This window comes from Centruroides sculpturatus, unplaced genomic scaffold, assembly GCF_000671375.1.
Source record: "Centruroides sculpturatus isolate CEXI.00-Female unplaced genomic scaffold, Cexi_2.0 scaffold577, whole genome shotgun sequence".
In the NCBI taxonomy this organism is placed as follows: domain Eukaryota; kingdom Metazoa; phylum Arthropoda; class Arachnida; order Scorpiones; family Buthidae; genus Centruroides; species Centruroides sculpturatus.
In genome coordinates, this window is record NW_019384834.1 from 435,486 (window position 1) to 459,143 (window position 23,658).

Genomic DNA, 23,658 nt, shown 5'->3' on the forward strand with positions numbered 1-23,658 from the left:
TCCTCATCACAATTAATGGAAAATGGTAGTTTAATCAAAATTGATCAAACAAATTTTGAGATCGAATGCAATTTTCTAATCCATGTTAGAAGCCACATATACTCCACCTTAAGTATCTATAACAAGTTTTTCAGTTAACAGCTTCTATTTCATTTACTTTTTTTTTTTTATTAAATTTAGTTTTATGTAATTTAATATTTGCTTAATAATACTGTATTTACTCAAGGAATCCATGCACCCCATTTTTTAAGATACTATTAAAAAAAGAAAAAGCTTGACAAATTTTATTTATTATAATTATATGAGGGGGACCCAAAAAACCGGATTTTTTGTATAAAAACTTTATTTATTAACTTTTTTACAAAATTTCTTCAGTCACCTTCAAAATACTCTCCATTGGATGTGATGCACTTGTCAACTCTTTTTCTCCACTGCTTGAAGCATCTCTGGAACTCTTCAACCTCAATATTGTCCAGTGCCCTTAGTGAAGCTGTTTTAATGCCTCCACAACATCAAAAGCTTCCCTGTTAGATTTTTCTTCATTCTCGAAAACAAAAAGTTTCATGGGACTAGGTCTGGTGAATATGGAGGGTGGAAAACGACATGCCATCCCCAAGAGGCCAAACAGTGGGTCACTCGTAAGGCCGTGTGTGCGGGAGGGTGTTGTCTTGATGAAGGAACCAGTCACCTGATCGCCAAAGTTCCAGACGTTTCCTTCTCACATCCTCTTGCAGACATCTTTAAACTTTTTTGGCAGATTTTTTCAACTTTTTCATCATTTTGAGATGTTGAAGGACACCCAGAACTTCGCAGGCGGAACAAAATAACAGTAAGAGAAACACAACACTATGCTCAAACATAAACCTACAAACTGATACCATCTGCACAGCTGTTTTGTGAAGGTCTCTACTAACTCCATCTAACAGGAGAACTCTCTACTACGTCTATGAATGGCAGTGCGCTCTCAGTTCAGATTTTTGGGTTCCCCTTTGTATTTAACAAATTTTATTAATTTATAATTATAACACAATAGCAATCTTCACTTTTGCTATTTCATAGCATTCAATATATAATAGAATTTCATTTTAACAGATTGCAGAATAACAGATTTTTTTCTGCAGGTCCTGCCAAATCAATGTAATTTTACCTCTTTTTAGCAGATCCATAACTCAGAATAACAGGTTTTTTTCTAGCTCCATCATATTTTTTTCAATAATTGGCTGTTTCTGGATATTGAATTTAAAAAATTTGCATGCTGTGAAAACTAAGCACATAATTGTCACAGTTCTCACTCTAATGTTGCAGCCAAGCATTAGTGTCCTCCTGTAGTGCATTGATTAGTGGAGGGAAACTACTTCCAGTTTAACATTTCCAGATATGCACATATGTGCCACAAAGATAAAGATACACATCTTTGTGTAGCATCTTTGTTGCAGATGTGTTTAGGAATATCACACCTTGAAATCGTGTTCATATAACAGTAACATTTTGTACTGATGATGCCACAAAAAACAAAGCCCAGAAACGTTGTGTTGTCACAGCACCATCAAAGCAAATCAAGATAGACAAGTTTTTTTAACATCATGAAGTGCTAATGATCATACGTACTTTGTTGCTTTTAGGCTTATAATGTAAACAGTTTTTGTCAGCTTTGTTACAGTATAATGTATGACCTTGTAATATATGTGTTTATATAAAATAAAGGATAGCAATTTCAAGGAGGCTGAATAATTTCGAGTACAAGTGTTTTTTATGTAGAGGGTTTAAAAAACGAAAAATTTTTCAAATAGATATTTTCCTGGGAGTACAAGAAATCCATTGTTTGCAATACAACAGATTTTCAGAACAATAAATTATTTTTGGCACTCCAAGCAATTCATTAAAACAAGATTCTACTATAATAACACTTAGTTTACAAGTTGATGTGATATTAAGAGATAAAATACTGAGGGGGAAAAATAAATTAGTTATATATCTGATAAACTGTCTGAAATTTGTAATCATGTATTTTATAATGAATTAACTTATTAATTAAATGAAAATAAGACTTCTCTATGTTGTTTAATTTGAATTGAAAATGAAAAACTACTAATAGACCAATAACTTAAAATAAGAAGTAATATATAGTAGGTATAAAGGCTATTTACTATCAGTCTCCATTATATATTTAACTTTATTTATCTTCATTTTCACAAAATTAGTTGCACAAATCCATTTAATAGTATTGCTCATAACTATTGACTATATATAGTCATTATATTAAGCAAAGTCGTTTAGTTAATAAATGAAATTTATCATTAGCAAAGTAAGCAAAATTCTTAGTGACAAAAGCACCCTACACAGGTTTGCATTACCAAATTTGTCATGAATAAATTGTGCACTTTGACTTTGTCACAATTTTTTGGCAAAAAGTGCTTGGATTACTCAAGAAAATACTGTAATTAAAATAATACTTAATACCAAAGTTGTGCTTTTAAACTGGTCTGACTGTATTTTGAATTTAATGGTAGACAGATTAGTTAGAGTTTTGAAAATATTCATTCTCTACATTTGATTACTGAATTAGTTTCACATGTGAGTTTCTGCTTACATATTCATTCCCATATAAATACAGCAGGTGATCGGTTAACGAACACTTTCTTGAAAGATTTTTATGATCGGACAATGAACACATGTTCAGATAATGAACACTTCACTGAACAAACACAAGAAGCAACATAAAATAAAGAATACCGATTGGTCTTCTTTTGTCTTCAGGCAACAATTCAAAACTTTTCAGAGCACGGGAGACATCGACATTCTACCCAGTATATACTGATCAGATAGTATTCCTCCGAATTTTGAAACTCTCCCTCATAATTCCAGCCTTTTATATTTCTGACTGAAACAATTATTTTACATTTTCTTCTGAAAATGCGGATTTATGCTGATATCTGCTATTAAAGATCTTTTGAAGAAGGGGGATGTCAGAACACTGGTCTTAAAATGGCATCCAAACCAGGTTGAAGTTAATAGGCGTAGGGATCTCTACAATTACAATGCTATTAATTACTGCTGAAAAATTATGAAGAAGACAGAAAAGCAATTGATATTGGACAGATTCTTTAACCCCTACAAACGAGAAAAAACATGACTAATAAAAATGCAAGACTGTATATATATATGTATTTTTATTATTACATATGAATAAATGTAGTAAGAAAGTATATATTTTTTATTATTTTGGGGTCTCCAGAATGAATTAATCAAATTTCCATAGAAACCTATGGTAAATCGATAATCTGTTAACGAACAATTCGGATAATGAACAAAGTCTTGGAACGGATTATGTTTGTTAACTGATCATCCACTGTAACTATATTCTTTGTAAAATAATAAATTTTTTACAATGTCAATTACAATTATATCATATAAATCATATTATGTGATAAGATATTGCAATTATAATTTACATATAAAAAATAATTTTTTTTCTTTAGTTTTATTTTTAAAACTCTTAGAAAATTGTTGACATTAATAATAAAAATATTTACTCTTTCATGTTACAGGATAAATATTAAATGCATTATACTGTGAGCTACATTTTAGTAAATCACTATATTACTTAACATTTATTTACTTACCAAGCAAATTACTTTAGGTTAATAATTTTTGTATGTTAATGCAACAGTTAACATAATCTGATAAACAGCAAATGCTTTCTGGATGCTGGATTCAATTTTTGACAGTCACCACAATGCACTGAAAGACTTCAGAAAAAATTTAAAAAACTTTAGTAGTACTAATGGGAATCATTGGACAAATTTTTCACTGTGTTATCTATGATAGTTTTAACCATTTCTCTTTTTGTAGAAATGTAGAAGTTGTTGGGTGGGCCCTATGTGCAGTACCCATCCAACACTTATTACATTTCTAGAAAACACATTGGGGAACAAAACTATATCTCAGAGTTCACAAAATATATTAAAACAAAAGCAAATATACATAATATGAGGCAATTTTTAAGGAGATTTTTTAACTTATATCTGAATGAAGATATCTTCTGTGGGTCAGGTTTAGTATTAGTTTATTAGTATTATCATATTTTTTAAAAATATTAGTAATAAGATATTTTACTTTAATTTGTATGTCAAAAGACTACTGGATTAAATCTGTCTATTTTACTGCTATTATTTTTAATTAAATTCTAAACTGTAAGTAATTGAGTATGGTTATATCAAAATGAAATATGTCTGGAAGGGAAAATCTGAATAGAGATCTGGGTAGAATAACTGACAATGCATTTGCACGGTAAGTGGGAGAGTCCTACTCCAGACTGATTCTTTTCTTCCAGAATATTCAAAATTATTTATTAAATATTAATTTAATTATAATTATTAAATTTAATAAGAGATGGCACCTAATGCCTACTTCTAATACCAAATTATTTAGAATTTAATTAAAAATAATAGCAGTAAAGTATCCTGATTTAATCTTGTAATTTGGCATATTATTAAAATATCAGGCTTTGAGATGTTTATATATTTACTTTGTTTGATTTTTAAACAAATTAAACTTTTCAAAAAGAATTTTAAATATATTTCATTTTAAATTGAAGAAGTCTTAATTTGTAGTAAAAGTAAAAGTAAAAGTGCATTTCATTAAATACAAGATTATTTAACATTTTGTTATTGTATTATTGAATTTGTGAAAATTGTTGAATTTTAAGGACATTTTCATGATGAATGAGAAAAATATTTATATAATTCTAATAATTAACTAGAAATTTGTATATTAAAGTTAATTACTATATTATTTTTGTTTTTCCTTCAATGTTCTTCAAATTAACTCATAGATAACATATAATTCATCTACATAAATTATATAATTTATGTAGATGAAGTGATAAGATCTTTGCTCATTTTTTAAAAATTTCAATAATAGAAAAGTTTTTTTTACAATAAAAAGATAGGTAATTTTATTATTGAGCTATTGGCATAAATTCATACCATTTTTCAGAGATTTCTGACTCTTATCGTATCCTTTATTTTCTCACTCTTAAGTATTAATATATTGTATGACTTCAGTTTGATTACTCAGCATTCAGAAAAGTTTTGAGTACCTCCTTTATTTCTGGATAAAAATATAAAAAAGTTCATTTTGTATATATGATTTTCTTTTTTATTCAGTTAATTCATTGTTTAATAGCATCATCAACATTATTCCAGTCTCACCCATTATTTACTTCACAAAAAGTTTTTATTTTCATACACGCATCATTTGACTCTTTTATCTTGACATCTAAAATGTGTGTGTTTCTGTGCAGAATTTTTGTTTAAATCTGTTTGTCTATCCTCTTTGTTTTTTAATATATTTTTCCATTTATATGCTAACTGTAAATAACTCCTCTATTAATATTTTATTTTTTTATGTATGTTAGTATTTCTGTCCCTATATCTACATTTATTTTATTTGATTAATTTATACAGTATATTTCCTTTTCTCTTTTAAATTTAACTGTTGATTGTAATGTTTATAACCTTTTTCAGGTTAATATTTTCATAAAATAAAAAAAAAATATTTGAAAATTTAAGATATAAAAAATATCAGTTTTTCAAATACTTAACAAACTATATTAGTTTTTCAAGTGTTCAGATATAGAAAAATCAATGATGAAACTAGAAACAAAAATTATTTGCTTAGGGACACCAAAAATTATTTATGTTGATACATTTTTAATTCCACTTTAAACTGTCCTCAGTGTTGACCTGAAACAGAATGACCTAAAGTATTAAAGTTAAAACATTTCAAAATGAATACTTTTTGGTATCCTTAAACAAGCAGTTTTGTTACTTGATTTATCACTTTTATGGTGCCAAATTTTACATACTTCTAAGATAAGATAAGGTGACCAGATTTTAACATTGGTGAAGCAGGACAAAATTGATGGAGAGGTAGTGCTTATCTCACTGAAAAAAAACTTGTTCTGGAACAACCAAATTTTATTATCAAAGAATGCAAAAATTGTATTATATTAGATTTTTTAAATTTCAACATATGTAAAATTTACAAATATAATAAATATATATAGTNGTGAAGGATAACATGATAATGAGTAAAAAAGAAAGAAAATATTTCTTTTTTCACATTCAAAGCCAATTTTATTTTTATGTAATAAAATGTCTTATTTTAAATCTTAATAATTCAGAGATTTTAACAAATTACTTTTCTAAATAACAATTTTAACAATCATAAATTTTAGTTCACAAAATGTGTCAGATCATCACTAATAAATAGCATGTCCTATAAAGATAGTGGAATGATTCATTGTTAAATTTTAGGTATTGCTGTTAAAATCACATTGTCATTAAGTAACATTAATGTCAAATGATAACAGTGAATTAATGAAGAAAGTTTTTCTTGTGCTGAAGTGATTACACTAAAATATACTAGACTGGTAGTTTAACTATCTACCCTTAGAAAAAAATGACTTTACAGTATATTAATTATTAATAGTAGTCAAACTGTTATCCAAATAACTCAGAAATTAATATGATTATTATGGAATATTTTGGCTTAGTTGTTTATGTATATCTATAATTTGTTAACAGAAATAAAACAGAAAAAGTAATATTTTAATACTTGAGATGGTAACTCTAAACTATATACCAGTAATTATCTTCCTTTGTTTTCAACAGCCACCTAGAGGTGCAGGGTATAAGGTAGGGCATGTTATACAAAGGTTTTTTTGTTTTTGCAATCTCCTGTGGGTTATCTGCCCAAAAATTTTAGTATTTATTTATTATCTGGTGTAGTACTTATTTTGAGTAAGAACCACACTGGCCTCATTGCCACCCTAAACTTATCTTGGTCCCAGCTCTTTGAGTATCAAAAATACTAAAAATATTATCTATCAGTATATCAAAACCTTTGTCTATTTAATTTTTTTGAATTTTAGCATCTATTATTATTATTATTATTATTGTGTTGGTGGATTGTACTTACTTGCCTTATATACCAGTGCCTAATACTATTCCCAGTCAAGGATAAAAGCAGACTATAGAACAAGCTATTATTTTGTTTACATGCTTTTTGTGTTTGTATCTATGTTTAAGAATTTTCTATGATGTGTTTAGTATGGCAGCTGTCTGTAGTATGATGTATGTGCTGTTGTGAAGCCCTAATTATTATTAGTATTATATGGGGGGTGCAAAAGTAGGTATACAGTTGCTATTATGGAAAAAAAACATACGGGGAGAAAAGAAGAAAAAATACATTTATTTTTATATACAAATTAAATCATAAATAAGGAATACAAACTAATAAAAGATAATAAGAATAATAATAATGAACACCAAACATTTGTATTTCTCATATTCTTAACTGTATACCTACTTTTGCACCCCCCTGTATATTTATAGTCTGTCCAATGAAAGATGAATTTTTCAAAATATTTTTGAGTGGTTAGTCAGTTTCATTGATTAAAACATGCAAATTAATAACTAATGCTAAAAAGTGAATTTTGATTACTAAAATAATCATCTTTATGACTATGTAACATTTCATCTTGTTTACACACAACATTACTTTTTCTATTTTCTAATGAAATCAAAACTAAAGTTGATATCATTATTGTTTTGTTTTATTAGCTTCATTTTTTAAACTCTACAGTGTAGAAATCCATTTTATATTTATTAAGTAACGTTCTTATACAATTTAAAATATTAAATAACTTTCAAGTTAGAAGGTATCAGTAAAATAAATTTTTACATAACATTTTCTAAACAGTAATTGGATGAACGAAACAGAATTTTAGCCTCTCATTGGATGGCCTGCCATTATAATCCATCAGATCTTTACCATATAAGGGAGCTCATCATTGGTTGAACAGGTATAATTAATATTATTATTATTATCGATACGTAATGCAGTTTAGGTGGTTTTATCTCAAGTATTTCATTTTTTTTATTTCACTTATTTTATAATTACATGTACTATGAATTACTAATAGAAATAAAATGAAAAAAATGGGGAAAAATGTCTGAGATGATGCCTTCTAAACTGCATGTGATTTAAGTGACATATTTTCAATGGCAATTCAAAGGTGTTGGGTATACAATGGTACATATTGTGCATTGCTTTTATTTTTGTTTTAACAATTTTCTGACAAGTTATATGTCTTGTGGGTTATACACAGGAAATTAAGTCATTAAAATACCAATCCCAATTTGGTTTTTTTAGAATCAATGATGATAAAATCTGTAAAGTCTAGTTGCAGTTATTTGCAAGAACTGCCTAAATTGTAAATTGTTATATAAAGTCACACTTGATGCTGCAAACAGTTAATGTCAAACACACTAGTTTTTGTTTCATTTTTAAGAATAAGTATTGTCTTAAGGTGACCAAGGATGTGTAAATTAAAAATCCAGAATATGAAAATGAATTTATTCAGGAAGTTTTGAGGTTACAAAATGAACATCCGCATAAAATAAATTAAAGAAAGCATATTTGAACAATCAGTTAGTTTAACAAAATTGAATCTATTCCAGGGTCTGCTGTCTTTCAAACTTTGCTTTTCATTATGTGAAAACAAAAACGAGGTTTTGGAAATTCTCAATCAGTGGCACATTGAAGATTTAATCTTGGAGGAAGCCAAGTTGAACAGATAAAAAATTTTAAGGAGGAATTTTAATGAATTCATATTATGTGACTGTAAATTCATATAAATAATATAAATATAGAAGATTTGACATTATACAAATAAAAACATGAATTTTAATTGGAAAAAGATTTTTGGAAAATTTTCTAGTTCCCCTTTTTCTTTGGAGTGTGCTAGGGCCTTTGGTCTCCCTTTGGGTGCACCACAGTTCTCCATCATAAATTGGCAGAGTTTGTTCTGACAGCTTTAGCAAAGTTCTGCAGTGGAAACTGTCAGCTTCCATCCATTATTCTACAATATGCAAAGTTTTGAAGTAATTTGCTGATGATTCAAAAATAAGCATATTTAAAGGAAACAGATAGGTGCTTTCTCATGAACAAGACAATCAGTTGCTTGAAAGGTTTTGGAAACACTAAAATTTAACAATTAGTAACTTCTTAATTATTGAAACAAGGAAAACTTGCTAAAAAAGCTGAACATTATTTCATGGATGGTTTCATAATTTTAAGTAACATTATCATATCAAATTAAACTTTATGACAAATCAGTATTTACTTCTAGAAGTGATAAATTCAAAATAATTGCATTTGCACTTTAAAAGAACTAGGACATTGTGCAACTTTGTCATATTACAATAGAATTGAGATATAATTGGAAAGAAAGAAGTGATCCTTGCACTTGCTAGGCATGAGAGAGGCAATCCTTACACTGGCTGGCCATAGAGAGATAATCCTTACAATTGCCAGTACAGAGAGGCAATCCAAGAACAAAGCAATCGATGCCAAATGCTTTGTTCTTATGTTTTGTTCATCTTTGATGCCTGTTTTCTGTTAAGTGAACAGAATGCTGTTTTTTTTTTTTTACCCCAAAATTCTATTAGTCCTGCTCAGTTGCACATCAGGGAGCAAAGACATTGTCGCTTTGACCCCACTGTATCTTGAAAACAAAGTCATGTACTGTACCTCCATTTTTTTTGTTATATTTTTGGATTCCTCATCACAATTAATGGAAAATGGTAGTTTAATCAAAATTGATCAAACAAATTTTGAGATCGAATGCAATTTTCTAATCCATGTTAGAAGCCACATATACTCCACCTTAAGTATCTATAACAAGTTTTTCAGTTAACAGCTTCTATTTCATTTACTTTTTTTTTTTTATTAAATTTAGTTTTATGTAATTTAATATTTGCTTAATAATACTGTATTTTTAGCATCTATTATTATTATTATTATTATTGTATACTATTAAAAAAAGAAAAAGCTTGACAAATTTTATTTATTATAATTATATGAGGGGGACCCAAAAAACCGGATTTTTTGTATAAAAACTTTATTTATTAACTTTTTTACAAAATTTCTTCAGTCACCTTCAAAATACTCTCCATTGGATGTGATGCACTTGTCAACTCTTTTTCTCCACTGCTTGAAGCATCTCTGGAACTCTTCAACCTCAATATTGTCCAGTGCCCTTAGTGAAGCTGTTTTAATGCCTCCACAACATCAAAAGCTTCCCTGTTAGATTTTTCTTCATTCTCGAAAACAAAAAGTTTCATGGGACTAGGTCTGGTGAATATGGAGGGTGGAAAACGACATGCCATCCCCAAGAGGCCAAACAGTGGGTCACTCGTAAGGCCGTGTGTGCGGGAGGGTGTTGTCTTGATGAAGGAACCAGTCACCTGATCGCCAAAGTTCCAGACGTTTCCTTCTCACATCCTCTTGCAGACATCTTTAAACTTTTTTGGCAGATTTTTTCAACTTTTTCATCATTTTGAGATGTTGAAGGACACCCAGAACTTCGCAGGCGGAACAAAATAACAGTAAGAGAAACACAACACTATTCTCAAACGTAAACCTACAAACTGATACCATCTGCACAGCTGTTTTGTGAAGGTCTCTACTAACTCCATCTAACAGGAGAACTCTCTACTACGTCTATGAATGGCAGTGCGCTCTCAGTTCAGATTTTTGGGTTCCCCTTTGTATTTAACAAATTTTATTAATTTATAATTATAACACAATAGCAATCTTCACTTTTGCTATTTCATAGCATTCAATATATAATAGAATTTCATTTTAACAGATTGCAGAATAACAGATTTTTTTCTGCAGGTCCTGCCAAATCAATGTAATTTTACCTCTTTTTAGCAGATCCATAACTCAGAATAACAGGTTTTTTTCTAGCTCCATCATATTTTTTTCAATAATTGGCTGTTTCTGGATATTGAATTTAAAAAATTTGCATGCTGTGAAAACTAAGCACATAATTGTCACAGTTCTCACTCTAATGTTGCAGCCAAGCATTAGTGTCCTCCTGTAGTGCATTGATTAGTGGAGGGAAACTACTTCCAGTTTAACATTTCCAGATATGCACATATGTGCCACAAAGATAAAGATACACATCTTTGTGTAGCATCTTTGTTGCAGATGTGTTTAGGAATATCACACCTTGAAATCGTGTTCATATAACAGTAACATTTTGTACTGATGATGCCACAAAAAACAAAGCCCAGAAACGTTGTGTTGTCACAGCACCATCAAAGCAAATCAAGATAGACAAGTTTTTTTAACATCATGAAGTGCTAATGATCATACGTACTTTGTTGCTTTTAGGCTTATAATGTAAACAGTTTTTGTCAGCTTTGTTACAGTATAATGTATGACCTTGTAATATATGTGTTTATATAAAATAAAGGATAGCAATTTCAAGGAGGCTGAATAATTTCGAGTACAAGTGTTTTTTATGTAGAGGGTTTAAAAAACGAAAAATTTTTCAAATAGATATTTTCCTGGGAGTACAAGAAATCCATTGTTTGCAATACAACAGATTTTCAGAACAATAAATTATTTTTGGCACTCCAAGCAATTCATTAAAACAAGATTCTACTATAATAACACTTAGTTTACAAGTTGATGTGATATTAAGAGATAAAATACTGAGGGGGAAAAATAAATTAGTTATATATCTGATAAACTGTCTGAAATTTGTAATCATGTATTTTATAATGAATTAACTTATTAATTAAATGAAAATAAGACTTCTCTATGTTGTTTAATTTGAATTGAAAATGAAAAACTACTAATAGACCAATAACTTAAAATAAGAAGTAATATATAGTAGGTATAAAGGCTATTTACTATCAGTCTCCATTATATATTTAACTTTATTTATCTTCATTTTCACAAAATTAGTTGCACAAATCCATTTAATAGTATTGCTCATAACTATTGACTATATATAGTCATTATATTAAGCAAAGTCGTTTAGTTAATAAATGAAATTTATCATTAGCAAAGTAAGCAAAATTCTTAGTGACAAAAGCACCCTACACAGGTTTGCATTACCAAATTTGTCATGAATAAATTGTGCACTTTGACTTTGTCACAATTTTTTGGCAAAAAGTGCTTGGATTACTCAAGAAAATACTGTAATTAAAATAATACTTAATACCAAAGTTGTGCTTTTAAACTGGTCTGACTGTATTTTGAATTTAATGGTAGACAGATTAGTTAGAGTTTTGAAAATATTCATTCTCTACATTTGATTACTGAATTAGTTTCACATGTGAGTTTCTGCTTACATATTCATTCCCATATAAATACAGCAGGTGATCGGTTAACGAACACTTTCTTGAAAGATTTTTATGATCGGACAATGAACACATGTTCAGATAATGAACACTTCACTGAACAAACACAAGAAGCAACATAAAATAAAGAATACCGATTGGTCTTCTTTTGTCTTCAGACAACAATTCAAAACTTTTCAGAGCACGGGAGACATCGACATTCTACCCAGTATATACTGATCAGATAGTATTCCTCCGAATTTTGAAACTCTCCCTCATAATTCCAGCCTTTTATATTTCTGACTGAAACAATTATTTTACATTTTCTTCTGAAAATGCGGATTTATGCTGATATCTGCTATTAAAGATCTTTTGAAGAAGGGGGATGTCAGAACACTGGTCTTAAAATGGCATCCAAACCAGGTTGAAGTTAATAGGCGTAGGGATCTCTACAATTACAATGCTATTAATTACTGCTGAAAAATTATGAAGAAGACAGAAAAGCAATTGATATTGGACAGATTCTTTAACCCCTACAAACGAGAAAAAACATGACTAATAAAAATGCAAGACTGTATATATATATGTATTTTTATTATTACATATGAATAAATGTAGTAAGAAAGTATATATTTTTTATTATTTTGGGGTCTCCAGAATGAATTAATCAAATTTCCATAGAAACCTATGGTAAATCGATAATCTGTTAACGAACAATTCGGATAATGAACAAAGTCTTGGAACGGATTATGTTTGTTAACTGATCATCCACTGTAACTATATTCTTTGTAAAATAATAAATTTTTTACAATGTCAATTACAATTATATCATATAAATCATATTATGTGATAAGATATTGCAATTATAATTTACATATAAAAAATAATTTTTTTTCTTTAGTTTTATTTTTAAAACTCTTAGAAAATTGTTGACATTAATAATAAAAATATTTACTCTTTCATGTTACAGGATAAATATTAAATGCATTATACTGTGAGCTACATTTTAGTAAATCACTATATTACTTAACATTTATTTACTTACCAAGCAAATTACTTTAGGTTAATAATTTTTGTATGTTAATGCAACAGTTAACATAATCTGATAAACAGCAAATGCTTTCTGGATGCTGGATTCAATTTTTGACAGTCACCACAATGCACTGAAAGACTTCAGAAAAAATTTAAAAAACTTTAGTAGTACTAATGGGAATCATTGGACAAATTTTTCACTGTGTTATCTATGATAGTTTTAACCATTTCTCTTTTTGTAGAAATGTAGAAGTTGTTGGGTGGGCCCTATGTGCAGTACCCATCCAACACTTATTACATTTCTAGAAAACACATTGGGGAACAAAACTATATCTCAGAGTTCACAAAATATATTAAAACAAAAGCAAATATACATAATATGAGGCAATTTTTAAGGAGATTTTTTAACTTATATCTGAATGAAGATATCTTCTGTGGGTCAGGTTTAGTATTAGTTTATTAGTATTATCATATTTTTTAAAAATATTAGTAATAAGATATTTTACTTTAATTTGTATGTCAAAAGACTACTGGATTAAATCTGTCTATTTTACTGCTATTATTTTTAATTAAATTCTAAACTGTAAGTAATTGAGTATGGTTATATCAAAATGAAATATGTCTGGAAGGGAAAATCTGAATAGAGATCTGGGTAGAATAACTGACAATGCATTTGCACGGTAAGTGGGAGAGTCCTACTCCAGACTGATTCTTTTCTTCCAGAATATTCAAAATTATTTATTAAATATTAATTTAATTATAATTATTAAATTTAATAAGAGATGGCACCTAATGCCTACTTCTAATACCAAATTATTTAGAATTTAATTAAAAATAATAGCAGTAAAGTATCCTGATTTAATCTTGTAATTTGGCATATTATTAAAATATCAGGCTTTGAGATGTTTATATATTTACTTTGTTTGATTTTTAAACAAATTAAACTTTTCAAAAAGAATTTTAAATATATTTCATTTTAAATTGAAGAAGTCTTAATTTGTAGTAAAAGTAAAAGTAAAAGTGCATTTCATTAAATACAAGATTATTTAACATTTTGTTATTGTATTATTGAATTTGTGAAAATTGTTGAATTTTAAGGACATTTTCATGATGAATGAGAAAAATATTTATATAATTCTAATAATTAACTAGAAATTTGTATATTAAAGTTAATTACTATATTATTTTTGTTTTTCCTTCAATGTTCTTCAAATTAACTCATAGATAACATATAATTCATCTACATAAATTATATAATTTATGTAGATGAAGTGATAAGATCTTTGCTCATTTTTTAAAAATTTCAATAATAGAAAAGTTTTTTTTACAATAAAAAGATAGGTAATTTTATTATTGAGCTATTGGCATAAATTCATACCATTTTTCAGAGATTTCTGACTCTTATCGTATCCTTTATTTTCTCACTCTTAAGTATTAATATATTGTATGACTTCAGTTTGATTACTCAGCATTCAGAAAAGTTTTGAGTACCTCCTTTATTTCTGGATAAAAATATAAAAAAGTTCATTTTGTATATATGATTTTCTTTTTTATTCAGTTAATTCATTGTTTAATAGCATCATCAACATTATTCCAGTCTCACCCATTATTTACTTCACAAAAAGTTTTTATTTTCATACACGCATCATTTGACTCTTTTATCTTGACATCTAAAATGTGTCTGTTTCTGTGCAGAATTTTTGTTTAAATCTGTTTGTCTATCCTCTTTGTTTTTTAATATATTTTTCCATTTATATGCTAACTGTAAATAACTCCTCTATTAATATTTTATTTTTTTATGTATGTTAGTATTTCTGTCCCTATATCTACATTTATTTTATTTGATTAATTTATACAGTATATTTCCTTTTCTCTTTTAAATTTAACTGTTGATTGTAATGTTTATAACCTTTTTCAGGTTAATATTTTCATAAAATAAAAAAAAAATATTTGAAAATTTAAGATATAAAAAATATCAGTTTTTCAAATACTTAACAAACTATATTAGTTTTTCAAGTGTTCAGATATAGAAAAATCAATGATGAAACTAGAAACAAAAATTATTTGCTTAGGGACACCAAAAATTATTTATGTTGATACATTTTTAATTCCACTTTAAACTGTCCTCAGTGTTGACCTGAAACAGAATGACCTAAAGTATTAAAGTTAAAACATTTCAAAATGAATACTTTTTGGTATCCTTAAACAAGCAGTTTTGTTACTTGATTTATCACTTTTATGGTGCCAAATTTTACATACTTCTAAGATAAGATAAGGTGACCAGATTTTAACATTGGTGAAGCAGGACAAAATTGATGGAGAGGTAGTGCTTATCTCACTGAAAAAAAACTTGTTCTGGAACAACCAAATTTTATTATCAAAGAATGCAAAAATTGTATTATATTAGATTTTTTAAATTTCAACATATGTAAAATTTACAAATATAATAAATATATATACTATTATAAATCTTTATGACAATTTTAAAAATTTTTAAGTACCTATGACAAACTATATTTTAACAATTAATTTAATCCTTCTGTATTTCTTAACTTGTATTACTTTTCCTCTGAATTTACCTTGAATGTCACTTTATTATTGTAATTTTTTTATTACATAATACTGTCATAACCAAAATGAACCCCAGCCCCACCGCTAGCAATAGAACGATGCAAACCAATGTGCTTACTCTCACTAGTCACTAGCTTTCTAAGGTTGTGACAGACGAGAGCTCTGCTCCATGTAACATGCAACGAACAAAATGTTTGTTTGTTTGGATATCCTGTGAACACGCACTATTCCGTTGCTACAGCTATGCACCCCAAACCATTTTCTGTTGATCTTTACCATGAACACAAAGGGTTTTGTTGGCACAGCATTCTTTATTTCTGATGCTCATGCATACATTGATACTGATAGGCATGATGCAAAATGATCTTTACGAATCTTAAACGTAAGACATAAGTTTATGACACGTAATTGACAAAAACTTAATCTTTCCAAAACTCTGAACTTTTTTAAAATGCCGCAGGACGCGGGACAAATTGTTAAAAATCGGGACTGTCCCGCCAAAAGCGGGATGTCTGGTCACCTTATTCTAAGAAAAATCAATGCAATGGCACCTGCATTGTAAGTGTTTTGAAAAAATGACATTTGATATGATAAAGTGAAAATATCTTTATTCTGATAAGAAAATATTTTCTATGTTTGATATTTTAGGTTCCTAATCCAAATTCAGCAACTGAATATAAAAAAGGCTATGTTATGCGTAAATGCTGTATTGATCCAAATGGGAAAAAAAGTAAGCTTTATTTTATAAATCTATTCTATGTAATATACAAAAGAAATTTATATGTTTCAATACTTTTAATATATTGCAAAAATTTTTAATGAAATAATGCACAAAGCATATTAATGTTTTTTAAATATTAAATGAATAACCAGATTTCTTTATTGGACTACTGCTTAAGGTTAATTAATTATTGGATTGGTAGCATATGTTGTTATAATGTTTTTTTATATTTACTACTTGAATTTATTAGAATAAATTCACAAATTAAATTTTATGTATAGGAAAATTTTGATCTAATGCTTGTTTAATCTGAATCAAAACAGAAATATTATTTACATTTTACAACATCTGCAAATTAATACAAGTGTATGAAAGCATGAACATGCTATTCTAAAATTTTAATTATATTTATAAGAAAACAATTACTGTATTTACTCGCATATAAGATAAGGTTTTTATTCATTTATCACAGCTTCAAATTCCTAGGTCATCCTATATGCACAAGCGAAAGATTCTTTGCATTTTTACAAATGATTTTTGTGAACTGTGTATTTGCATTTTTACCAGATGCTTACCTCATGTATTTAAAAACATAAGTATTTTATCTGGGTCGTTTGAATCATTCTTGTATATTGGCATGAGTAAAGATGAATAGCAATAGGAAAAGCAAAGCTTCTGAATTGGATTTCAGATTGAAATTCTAAAATCACTCGGGAGCACGATATAAGTTTTAATTCATTCCCACATGAAAACAGATGATTATTCGGAAATCAGAATTCAGAGAAACTCACAAGCGTAATTCACAGAGAGTGAATTCAACTGTTAAGAATTGGCAAAAAAAAGGTTCCTGATTGTTCAGATTTACATGAACAAATTATGTTGTCTATTTTACAAGATTTTTCCTTAAAGTTTAAAATGCCAGTAATTTTTGCAGGAAAATGTGTGCATTTATATTTATTTGATATTTTACTTGTGATTAAACAAAATAAAATTAGAATTGTATTAATAAATCTAATTTTCTTTATTTTGATCTTTAAAATCACACCTTGTCCTATATGTGATATTGTCTTATATGTGAGTTACAGTATATCAAGTTTAAAATACAGTAATGCAAAAAATTTTTTTTATAGAATTCTGAAATTGTTTGAGAATAAATTTTTAAATAAAACTGCCTTGAATATGATGGAAGCAAATGTATTATTATACAAATATAAATAAACAATAATTATATTTAGTTTTGTAATAAAGTATCTTTTAAAAATCAAGAAAAAGTGCTTGATTGATTGAATTTAGAAAAATAATTTATTTTTATTAGATGATTTACAATGTATACAACCATCTTCTAATAACTTGAACTATAACTACAAAATACAACTCTATCAAAAAAACCTTGAAATTTCAGTAATACATTTTAATAAAAATGTAAAATTAGTCAAATGTTTCTGATCTTACTCAAAATCTGCATAAAATCAAATTCAATATTCCATTAATGAATACTTCATTGAATATGAATTAAAGATGATAACAAAGCTGAAACAATAATTAAAGTAATATCTCTTGCTTCTGTATTATGAATTTTAAAACAGGGATAAATAAACATAGTAAAAATAAAAGTAAACATATCATGATGCATCTCAAGTAAGATCAAAAACATTTGTCTAATTTTACATTTTTTATTGAAACTTTTTACTGGAATTTCAAGGATTTTTGATTGAATGGTGTTTTATATTTATAATGTGATTGCGATTTATATTAAGATTACATTCATGAAGAGCCACACGAGTAAAGAATTGTACAAATTAAGACAAGTTTTGTCTTAGAAATACATTAAAATTCAGGAAGATGAAGTTCTGCAAGTGCAAAATTGGTCACTGGCACAATATTTCAGTTTATTTTATAGAAATAAATAAATAAAATTTTGTCTTATAATTAACAAAAACTAAACTTTTTGTTAGAAATTTTATTTGATTTTATTGTAAAATGAAATCTTTAAATAAAATTTGTATATGATATACAGAAGAAAATCTTAAATTTTAATTAAAAATTAGACTTACTTACAGATAACTGTATTTCCCAAAAATCCCTTATCACAATTTAATTTAATATTTTGCATTCTCAAATTACAAATTATTTATAAACTTTTTTAACTCTGGATTTATATATAGGATAAGTTTCATAATTTAGTTTCACATAACTGATGATACCCCAAATTCAAAATAAAATATTTACTAACTACTTTTACTTGTTAAACACAAGCTTCTTCAGAATGTTTAACAATAACATGGAATTCAATTACATAGAACAAATTTTAAATTTAAAATTTGAAAAATATATTAGATTAATACATAAATGTATATTTAATAACTAATATTGTAATGGTTAGTTATTAAATTTGAAAACATATTTATTTTAATTCTTTTTTCATGTAATTCCGAACATCTGAAATTTAGGCTTATGGCATATTTCAAGACAAGATTATACAGGATAATTCCAAACTATGGTAACAAAACTGTGGGAATAGATTCTTGGTAGGACAAAGAACAAAAATTGTCCTGTATTGTTTTTTATTTTTTCCTTTAATTTCATTAAATGTTTCTTGTAACTTAATTTATGTTATGGCTTATCACATCAGCGAATATGAACACAAAATTTCTTAAATTTATTATATATTTAAATCTAAATAAAAAGATGTTTAAAGGTTCAAATAAAATAACATATTAATGAAATAAAATATAATACACAAACTTCAGCTGTAGAAAAACACTGTAATTTAAATGGATGTGAAATAGAAAAAGATTTGATAAAAGCCTTTGAAACAAATATTAATAATCAAAATTAAAATTTTGATTAAAATTTGAAACAAATATTAATAAGCATAATATTATGAACATATTGAAATTTTAAAAAAGAAAAAAGAATTAATGATAATTTAGGTGTAAAAATAGGTGAAGGTTGGTGTGATTATATTAAAAAAAAATTAATGATGTAAAACTGATGACGTAAAATGGAGAATAAATATGCAAATTGTTGTACTGTCACCGCAGTTTCTTTCGGATTTGATTGTAAAAGTGCATATTATCTTTGTTTTTATTTGTTGTAATGTTTCTGTCAATCTTTCAGAAGCATTAATTGTAAATATTATGTCCATTACTTTATTATTTGATACTTAAAGTGGTCTGTAACTGATTGTAATTAATTGTATGTAGATAATAATCCACGAAAACCTTTCTGTACAAGTGTTATATTCTTAACTACTCCACAAACGCTTTCGACCTCCGCCGAGGTCTGCTTCAGGTGGTGACTGACCGCATTTCTTCCTGACCGTCGTAACGATGTCGCCAGAGATGTAGATAATCGTGCACGTCGGGTTTCACCCCTCCAACTGTCCCTGTTCGAATTCCTCGAACAAATACCTCCACGCCTGCGCAATTGTTTCACCATCTTTGTTGTTGATTCAGGTGCCTGCACCAACTGAAGAGGGACTATTTTAGAGTTTGAAATGCATTTTGGATGTATTGTATACATATTAGTTGTAATTATTGTAAAATCTCTTTGTTTTGTAGATATAAATGTGCCAACCTCAGTGGATGAGGAGGACATTATCTCATACATATATGATCAGAATGAAGAACTACAAATGATAAACAGAGATGATTTCACAGAAAACACCAGGATCAGCACAGTTTTATTCAGAAGTAATAATAAAGAAAACTGTAGACATATTGTCCTCTCCACCTCTCCAAGTATAAGAAATGTTTTAGTCCGCACTAAACACATTGCCCTTCAATGGGCTAAAATCTATATCAATGACTACATACCCCTAGTTCGGTGCTATCAATGCTGTGGCTACAACCACCTCTCAGTTAATTGCCCAGCAAAACAAAAATGTAGCCACTGTGGTAAAGGGCACAGATTCGGGCACAGTATCCTACTGTTTTGTTTGAATTAAATGCGTTGCAGGACGCCCATGAGATTCATGGGCTTAGGCTGGCTACTTTCCTCTTTCCTATCTTACTATGCTTCACCTTCAGTCTTACCCCCCTCTCAACTAACTTTAATCCTTCTTCCTTTTCTAGTCTACTCAGGGCTATACCTACTGGTCAGGCCCTTTCTCTCTGTCTGTCTGTCTGTTTTGTAGATATAAATATATAATAAATTTAAGAAATTTTGTGTTCATATTCACTGGTGTGATAAGCCCTAACATAAATAACTAGTAATAATAACGAACAACTGCACACCAGAGTTAACTAAACAACACATACCTCTGAATGTTTTTTCGTATTTAATATCGTTTCAAATGATTCTTTACCTGAAGAAGGACCCAGGAGGGGTCTGAAAACGTTTGTAGTGTTAAATTTTAATTTGTATTGGTTAAAGGTTTCTGAGGTATGTGTTGTAAATAACTGGTTTAAGTTATAAGAAACATTTAATAAAAATGGTTCTATTAGCATATGTCCAAAAATCCACTGGTGCTAAGTAGATGACACTAAAAATGGGCATCATAAGCTGCACACACAAGATATAATATTGCACAACAGTATGCAGGAGCAGATCTACATAGGGACTAATATGGCTTAAGTCCTGGGCCCCCAAGTGTCATGGGCCCACAAAAATTGAATTATCATCATAAATTTTTAATACTTTTTCATTAACTATGAGCACTTATCAATATAAAGTTTGCCATTTAATACCATTTTATAAATAAATATATTTCAATTCTGATTTTGATGTTATTAAAAATGAATTTTAAACCCCAGTTTAAAGATTTTTAATCTAACAAAAAATGGGACCTCGTTGGACTTCAATAAGCCCTAGGCCCTGATAGTATGGCATATTTATTTCAGGCAGAGTCACAGAAGATGGTCAAAGTGTCCTCCATGGGCTTCAATGCAAGCTGACAATGTTTCATCATAAACTGATACATCCTTTCAAATGCTCCTGCCTGTATCTAAACAATGTTACAGGTAGCATCCACATGTTTCAACATCCTTTAGGAACTGCTTCAGTGTACATGACACTTTTCAGATGTCTTCATAATTAAAATCAAGTAAAAACCAATCTTTCTGCAAGGGAAGATGGCAAGCAGGAACACAGAAGTGAGCCTATCTCTGTACCAGTGAACTTCTAAACATATGTGGATAGGACCATTTTTGTTCTTTGTCCTGCCAGGAATCTATTCTTAAAGATTTTCCCCATAGTTTGAACCATTCTGTATTTAAAACAGTTTCTACCAAGAATAAATAGGGTTAGAAGGTGTATGTATTATTTTCACATTGTTTCAAACAGATGTAAAACTTTCAGTAATCATTAATCTTACAAATGCAGTACTTAAACTCATCTGCTTTTATATCTCTTTTATGTTTGCTGACATGTTTACGTAAGGATCTAGTAGTGGATCCAATTTAAAATATGATATCATAACCTTCTTTGTTGAGGGGTATGCTATACTCACCAGATTTTGCTTCCTCTTCTTCTTGTATTCCTATCATTATAAAGGAACCTTTATGGTAATGGAGAAGGCAAAACAGATAATTTTAATTGATGGGGAAGTAACATTCTAGCTAAACAAAATATGAGAGCCTAAATATGATACAGATGCAAATCTTGCATTTGAATGCAAAGAAGGGAAACCTGTAGGATGTTACTTTTATTATGTTATGTATATGTATGTGTTTTATTATCATAAATTTGATATTTATTCATTATCAACATATATATTTTCAAGGCTGCAATATTTCAGAGTACTGTAACATAAGACATACAAATTACAACTGCAAAATATAGTGTATAGTAATACGAATTCTTTTCTAGGAAACTGGATTCTTAATTTTTTATTTTTTTTTTGAAGATTCAGGGAATTAGACAAACATTCCAGAATTTTTATTCTTTCTGTATCAAAAAATAAAAAGACATACTAATGTTATTACTAACTAGTCATAGTGAGTATATTTTTGAATAAAAGTTGAAAATTTTTACTGTCTTTTCACAGTATTTAAGTTTTGGTAATTTGGAAACATTGCACATGGATATAAGATTTCATCTATCATTTATAGTATGAGATATATTACTGCTTTATTTTTAATCAGATTCTAAATGTCCATGACATCAAAATTGTTTGTTTGACAATATTTCGTTAAGAACATGGATTTATTTAAATCTTGTATTCTTTTTTTAATGAAGAAGAATATAAGATATATCTGTTCAGATTTATGGTTTATAATGATTTATGGTGCAGATTTGTAGACCAAGGCTGAGCTACAAATGGATTAATTCAGCATTTATACAAGTAAAAGAGATTATCAAACACAGAGTGTTCACTTTAATATTTACCAGTTGGTTGCGCGGTACTACCATTGGAGTAACCGGTTTTAGTTAAACTGTTGCGCAGTACTCCAGTTGGAGTAAGTGTAAATTTTTTTTCATAATTAACTAGTTGGTGGCGATTTAAGCACTGATTGGCATTTATCTATGTAGACTAAGTCTGTTTCAAAGAATAAAATATTTGTTACCACTCCCTATTTTTAAATTTACCCACAAAACTCTTCCTTTCCATGTTAAGTCTATGGGAGACCCTTCTTTCGTTCATTGGACAATAAAATTCTTGTTTGCACTTCTGTTGAGCTGTAATTAGTATATTATAGCTAAATGACTATCCTTTAATGAATAAGCATTGACTTGGATTTGTGGGGTGGGAACTTTCTTGGAAAAAGTTATTTTTCTTGGAGTTACATTGTTAGCTACAAACGTAAACAAATAATTATAAATCATTATTCTCGTCTATTTTTAGTTTGAATTTAGTAAATTTTTATAAATATTTATCCTATTTAACAAATAAGCATGTTTTTTAAGCCATAAATCTTTTAAAAAACAAAGTANTAATAAAAATATTTACTCTTTCATGTTACAGGATAAATATTAAATGCATTATACTGTGAGCTACATTTTAGTAAATCACTATATTACTTAACATTTATTTACTTACCAAGCAAATTACTTTAGGTTAATAATTTTTGTATGTTAATGCAACAGTTAACATAATCTGATAAACAGCAAATGCTTTCTGGATGCTGGATTCAATTTTTGACAGTCACCACAATGCACTGAAAGACTTCAGAAAAAATTTAAAAA

General features: G+C 28.2%; 1 protein-coding gene across 1 annotated transcript in view; it reads left to right on the forward strand.

The window, feature by feature from the left end:
* Positions 1–23,658, forward strand: part of LOC111630187 — a gene marked incomplete at its 3' end in the record, with an annotated part of 202,614 nt that overhangs the window by 141,806 nt on the left and 37,150 nt on the right. Inside the window, exon 7 of the mRNA XM_023374249.1 lies at positions 16,458–16,539. Coding sequence (XP_023230017.1) covers positions 16,458–16,539 — 82 coding nt within the window. The remainder of the gene's footprint in view (positions 1–16,457; positions 16,540–23,658) is intronic.